Source organism: Hoplias malabaricus, chromosome 1 (genome assembly GCF_029633855.1).
Source record: "Hoplias malabaricus isolate fHopMal1 chromosome 1, fHopMal1.hap1, whole genome shotgun sequence".
Lineage (NCBI taxonomy): Eukaryota > Metazoa > Chordata > Actinopteri > Characiformes > Erythrinidae > Hoplias > Hoplias malabaricus.
In genome coordinates this window covers 65510409-65517111 of record NC_089800.1, presented here as the reverse complement: position 1 = coordinate 65517111, position 6703 = coordinate 65510409, and the positions used below count along the sequence as shown (strand labels likewise).

The window sequence follows — 6703 nt, the reverse complement described above, 5'->3', positions numbered from 1 at the left end:
AAACAGGAGCATGGGCATCTAAATTTCTGATCAGGTTTATTAATCTAATGTGTGTCCTTATTTTGAAGTAAATTACATACCTCTGCTCACATTCTTTTCAACAACCTCACCATCATTTCTGTATTTGTCCTTCTATTTGTTCATTTATGATAAAACAAGCACAGCCATTCACTAATTATACCCAATCATGGTGGCTTTAGTGTCTGAGGTATCCCTTAAGATAAGTGAGTTGCCCCAGCAGCCATTCTAGCTTAGTGCTAACCTACTCCTAGTATCAGTTAGGAGACAAGCAAGCAGACTACAAGGATCTATGAAACATGAGAGAGTTAAAGGAGTAGGGTTTAGTTCATCTGCCTAATCTAAGCACAGTTTGTGACTTTACTGAAGTCTTCACCAAAACATAAGGAGACATGTGAGATTACTGAGGTATTTATCTCAGGAGATACTTGATTTAAATCTGAGGCTAACTTGGGATAAAGTCTTGTTTGTCTTTCCATCTGACCTCATTGTTGTCTAGGAGAAAATTCTCTATTTAATGTTGTTACCTACATGGTACTGATAACCTCAGGAGATCAAATGACAAAACACATATATGGACAGAAACATGAGGCACAATGTAAGAATTACTTCATGCTGTAGGATCTACTGGCGTCCCATACCGGCCATAGTAGCTCTCAGAAACACACACACACACACACACACACACACACACACACACACAGACACACACACACACACACACACATTGTAACAGAAGCTGCATTACTCACACTGCACACGCTTGTAGATATCACACTCTCAGCTCATCACAACTTTATTTATCCTCTGTCCTATAAAAACCTTATAGTCTGAATGACTCAAATATTGCAATACACATTATTCAATAGTTAGTCCAAACTAAATAATCTGATTAAACAAGTGATATTCCATAACTGTTGATAGAGATTATAACAGCACTCTAATGTTACATGTATTATCCCTTTTTACATGTGTGTTCTATTAAGCCATTATACAAAAATATGAAGGTTAAGAAGGCTTTTTCCTGTAAAGATTTTATGTTGGAGATAAATGTTCTTCTTTGGACAATGGCAATATGTAGCTACTTCACTAGAAACTATTGGGGGACATGTTTGAAATTTTGGACACAACTTTTTATACTCAGGAGACATCAGGTTATTATTAAAAGTCATTGTACTATAAGAAAATGATAACGTATCTTTTATATTTAACTCTAAGTGTGATGTTAAGGCTTTGCTCTGGATTACTCACTGGATGGATATATGAGGTCCTGCTGATTGTTCTGATATGTTGATCAGGAGTGTAAGTTAACATTTCTCCTGCTTGTGAAGTTTTTTCATAATTTATGATGTCAGACTACTGACGGCAGGCACTGGGCTCATGCAGGGTCACACCGCATAAGTTCATAAAAGGGTTTGTGACTTGATGAGATGATGTATTTGGTGTGTTATATTGGGGGACATGTCACAGGGCAGTGGACTTTCAGGACTGTAGAATGACCCCCTGGTATAGAATTCAATGTGTGTGTGTGTGTGTGTATGTGTGTGTGTGTGTGTGTGTGTGTGTGTGTGTGTGTGTGTGTGTGTGTGAATTTGTGTGTGTTGGGGGAGGAGGAGAATCATCTGAAGGTGTTTAAGGCCAATGGAATCTGCTCTTCACAGCAGGCGCTGAAGAGCTGACATCAGATGTAGTCATGAGTGTGAGCAGGGGGCAGAGAGAGAGGGGGGGGGGAGTACAATCACACTATGACACATTGTTATGGTCCCTCCCAGAGAGAGAGAGAGAGAGAGAGAGAGAGAGAGAGAGAGAGAGAGAGTAGGTGCATGTGTATATATATGTGTGTCAACAGATGAGGGAGTTACAGATCAGAGCCTTGGGGACTCCACCACACACAACTGGACTATTACTTTGGCACCACCACCACAGAGAGAGACAGATAGATAGATAGAGAGAGAGAGAGAGAGAAAGAGAGAAAGAGAGAGAGAGAGAGACAGGGAGACAGACAGACAAAGTCAGAGGCAAAATAAAGAGTGAGAAACAGAGAAAGAGAGAGGGAGAGGGAATTCCATTAGTCAGCAGAAATGGGATTGCTACGAGTTGAAGATTTGGTAAGTGGCAAATATATCCTTACAGTTGTGTAAATGTCTAAACAGGACCTCTTACATGATCTGTTTTGTGGATAATTCTACATAGACTATAGTTAAATGTGACTTATTTTCTTAAGTATTCAGTGTTAGATCTACAACATTTCAGGCACAGTAAAACCACTACAGGTGCAAAATGCAGTGTTTTGTGGATTTTTCCATGTGGAAATGTGTGAATACCTTGTCTACAGAGAACACATTTAGATGTGGCCTTTTGTACATATAGCTAGCACTACAGCAAAAGAGAAAGAAAGAGAGAGAGCAAGAGAAAGAGGTATATGCTAATACTAAAAATCCCTGAGTGATTAAGCATGATAATTAGAAGCATCTTAAAGACCTCTGAGGCACTTCCTCCCATTTTAAACAGCAAAAATTAAAGCAAGAGAATAACTCAAACACTGAGATACATGACCTAAAGTTGCTGGACACGTGGTCACACCATGTTTCTTTTGAGGGTATTATTTGTTCCCTTTCTGTGGCTGTAACACCCTCTACATTTATGGGAACAGATCATTAAAAAGGGTGAGGTACGGATGTTGGATGATTAGTTCAGAAGCATCAACATACTCCATTGAAAACAGTTCTGCTTCAGCACCAAATGCTGTGGAATTCTACACACCTGTAGTCTACTTGACACTGAACATTGGCAGACGCAGATGCTTCAGATCATCAAATTTCATTTTATACTTTTCCTGGAGGCGGCTTAATATGGGAGAATCAGAAAAGCTGACGGATGTTTTGCCCAATCACAGGTTACGGGTAAGAGGCATGATGGGAAGGAGGCAGGAGAAGCATGTGCAGAAGTGTGTGCAGCAGGAGAGTATGAGACAGCTGTTAACCGTGAGAAAGTGGATGGCTTTCCTACTGAGCCCAGCCCAATGGACAAGAACAACAGCATCAGCCAGAATCATCACAACCTCACACTTAATGTAAGAATTCTTACTCAATGTAAGAATGCATAAATATGAGATATGTTTCTGCTAACCCACCCCCACCCAAAAAAAAGAAAATAAAGCAAGAATGAGCACAATCACACTTAGTGTTAGAATACAAGGGTTTAGTGAAGAAACAGGAGTGATTATTGTGAAATGACTTTATATATCATCTCTTTAATGCAGACTTTGGTTCTATTTGAATGATCTGTAAAACAATATGCTACGTAAAGTCCCAAACCTTGTGTGGAACATGCTTTAAAAAGGACATTATATCTTTTTCAGTAAGTTAACGCAGTTCAACCCAGGGTCTTTTTACCAAATACCACAAGAATCAAACAACATGGCGTTTTCTTTTCCCTGTCTAAACAGCCCTGTTCAGAGTGCTTCAGGGCCTGTTCCTTTAAATGAGAATGAGCCACTGTTAACCACAACACGAGAGCGTGTCAAAGGGGAGCAAAAGATCTCATGTTTAGCCTTTTTTTCCCATTGGTTCTCTTTCTTCACCATTCATGGTTTCACCATATTTAATCAGTACTGTTTGGAGTGACTCACACAGCAAATTCACCAGTGTTAAATCAACACTATTAGTGTTACATTAACACTGTTAGTGTAATAAGTTAACACTAATAGTGTTGATTTAACACTGGAGAATTTGCTGTGCAGACAAGTCTCAGTCTCATGTCCTCGTTAATATTAGCAAAGTCATCAGTCTAAAAGTGTATTCTTAATGACATTCCGATTTCTTTCAGATTGACCGGCTAGGACACCTGAAACTGGAGAGTGTGGATGATCTCTTCGGCATCCTCCAGCTCAAGAAGAGGAGGAAAGAGAGGAGGATACTAGCACAAAAGAAAGAGCCTGAACCTGAGATCCTGGTGAGGAAGAGAGAGAGAGATAGATAGATAGAGAGAGAGAGAGAGAGAGAGAGAGAGAGAGAGAGAGAGATAGAGAGAGAGAGAGGGGGGGGTACAATTTAAAGTGGGTACAAGTTCAATGTGTAGGCTGAAATTATGCTGTTTTGTAGCCGGAGACCGTGGACCAGGTCATGTTCCTCAGAGCTGCAGAAGAGAATAAACTCTCTGTGGTGGAGAAGTATCTGTCTGATGGTGGAGACCCTAATGCCTGTGATGATGTGAGTTTCTTTGTAGCATGACTGACAACATGATTTTAAAATATTTTCATGTGTAGTTGAAGTTTTGGAGATATTCATTGTTGTATGAACAGGTCTTTCTCCCTCCCTCCCTCTCTCTCTCTCTCTCTCTCTCTCTCTCTCTCTCTGTCTCACTATCTATCTATTACAGTTCAAGTGTTCTGCTCTTCATAAAGCCAGTTCTCAAGGCCACATTGAGGTCATAAAGAGACTTCTGGAGGCCGGGGCCTTGATTGAGAATACAGACAAGGTAAAATGTTTCAGAGACTATTAAATTCATTCATGGTCTATTAAAAAAAATTAAAAGACTCATTTTGAATACCCTTGATTCTAGAAGCAATGTTGGACATTGAAGTGTCCACAGATATTTAGCCCCATACAGTGTATATTATGAAAAAGAGCACAGAGTTGATTTTATTATGTCTTTTCAGCTCGATGCTACAGCTGTGCACTGGGCCTGTAGGGGGGGCAGCCTTCCTGCTTTGGAACTGCTGCTGAATGAAGGGGGAAAAATCAGTTCCAGAGACAAGGTAGATCTATACAGAAATATTTCATATGACCTTAGCAACAATATATGTGGAGTGTATGCAAATGAGCTGTTTTATTTACTTCAAAAAAGAGCTGGCTTTTTTTTTAGCAGTAGCAGCAATTGGCCATTAATCTATAATAAATATGTTTTGATTAAAGTCATTTTCTGGCCAAATCCAAAGACATTTTTTGGCCAAAAACTCAATACAAGTTTTTTTTCTGTGTGATGGCAGCTGTACAGCACTCCTCTCCACGTTGCAGTCAGGACGGGTCACTATGAGTGTGCAGAACATCTCATCCACTGTGGAGCAGACATCAGTGCTAAAGACAGGGTGAGAGATTAGATGGAGCTTTAATAAAAGTACATTCTGTGGTCAATAGTTTGTGACATTCATCTGCAAGTGCATAAGTGAGGTCTGTTATTTTTGCTGAATGATTATTTCTGGATCAGAAATGCCACTCCAGCTCATCTCAAAGGTATTTAATGATGCTCAGTCTGTACAGAGAACACAGTTCCATTGCTCCGCAATCCAGTGCTGGTTGGCTCTACTTGTGGCAATAGACATGGTTAACTTAGTCTCAACTGCAGCTGCTCCCAGTTCATTTCTTTCCTTTCAGCAGAGATTAAACTGAGTTTGTCAGCAGTGGGTGGGTGCACCTTAAAATAGCAGAATTCATCCATTTGAAGGGCTGTGCAGATACTATTGTACATATCCTCATTTAAAAGTCATATTATACCCATTAGAAGGGCTGTTCAGGTACATTCATATATATCCTCAGTTTAAAGACACTGATGAAATATTTAAAACTCTCTGTTCATCGAAATTACATATTTATAAGGTATTTCCAAGAAAAAAAATGTCCTAATGTCCTGAAAGTTATATAACTCTACACTTCACATTCATTCAGAATGCATGGATCTATGGATATGCATCAAGTCTCTGCCTCTACCCATCCATCACTCACTTATAATTCAAAATCCCAGCACTAAAAAATAATAGCATTTGTTTGTTTTGTGATGTAAAAAACCCAGGCTGTCTGAATTAGCCCATTAGAGATTACGTTGATCCATAGCAGTGACAGATTATTTTACTTAGTATGCTTCTTCTAACATATAAAAAACACAGACATCTTAACAAGGAAAAAATGGATTTTCATTTGCTGGAGTCATAAATAATGAAATTTTTTGTGCAGGAAGGAGACACGCCTTTGCATGATGCAGTGAGGATCAACAGATTCAAAATGATCAAACTACTGCTGATGTATGGAGCAAGTATGAAGACCAAGAATAATGTAAGTGCAAATGTTTAGGGGAAAAAATAAGGGGATTGCCACTGCATCACCATAAAACTGCTTGGTTTACAATTAGTTTACATTAGTTTTACTTTGCTATATTTTGCTGTTAACTGACCACCCAGTGACCTCTGGTGGCTGTTCAGAGTCTAAGATTATGCTTACTCAAGGTTACATTGAAGAGCATATTATATTTAATTTGTTTGTTGTTGTTTTAATTTTAATTTTTACATTTTACAGTTACTGCATGATTATGTCTACGGGGAAATTATTCTACTGTATTTGTTTACATAAAGAAGCAATTTTAATAACAGACTGTTTTACATTTTACATTATTTACATCATATTTTTTACTTTTGTTATACATTTTTCTCTCTTCTTTTCTTAGGATGCGAAGACACCAATGGAGAGTCTTCTTGCATGGCAAAATGGAGCCAAAAATATCTTGAGTAACTTTAAAGAGGAGGCAGTTTCTCCACAATAGAGAGAGAGAGAGAGGGGGTGGCAGCGTTAGTTTAAAAAGAGAGAGACTGTCTCAGTAACAGTGTTTTATATTTTTAATGAAATCTGTGAATTGCTTTGTATTTAAAGAGTGCTGTATGTTGACTGGAGGCTAATTGCTGGCAATAGAGTCA

At 38.8% G+C, this 6703-nt stretch overlaps 1 protein-coding gene across 1 annotated transcript; it reads left to right on the top strand.

Annotated features, from left to right (window-relative positions):
* The first annotated feature begins 2099 nt into the window (after window positions 1-2099).
* On the top strand, window positions 2100-6552 carry ankrd1a (ankyrin repeat domain 1a (cardiac muscle)). Its single transcript, XM_066646795.1, has 9 exons — window positions 2100-2126; window positions 2915-3091; window positions 3847-3972; window positions 4122-4229; window positions 4399-4497; window positions 4679-4777; window positions 5009-5107; window positions 5970-6068; window positions 6457-6552. Exons 1-9 carry the CDS (start codon window positions 2100-2102, stop codon window positions 6550-6552), a joined length of 930 nt encoding a protein of 309 aa, XP_066502892.1.
* Window positions 6553-6703: the final 151 nt, after the last annotated feature.

Bases quoted from the DNA above. Each gene is read 5' to 3' on its own strand.
- ankrd1a (XM_066646795.1), top strand. From the start codon at position 2,100: ATGGGATTGCTACGAGTTGAAGATTTG. The intron at 4,778-5,008 runs GTAGATCTATAC...GTGTGATGGCAG, and splicing joins AAATCAGTTCCAGAGACAAG to CTGTACAGCACTCCTCTCCA. The intron at 6,069-6,456 runs GTAAGTGCAAAT...TTCTTTTCTTAG, and splicing joins GTATGAAGACCAAGAATAAT to GATGCGAAGACACCAATGGA.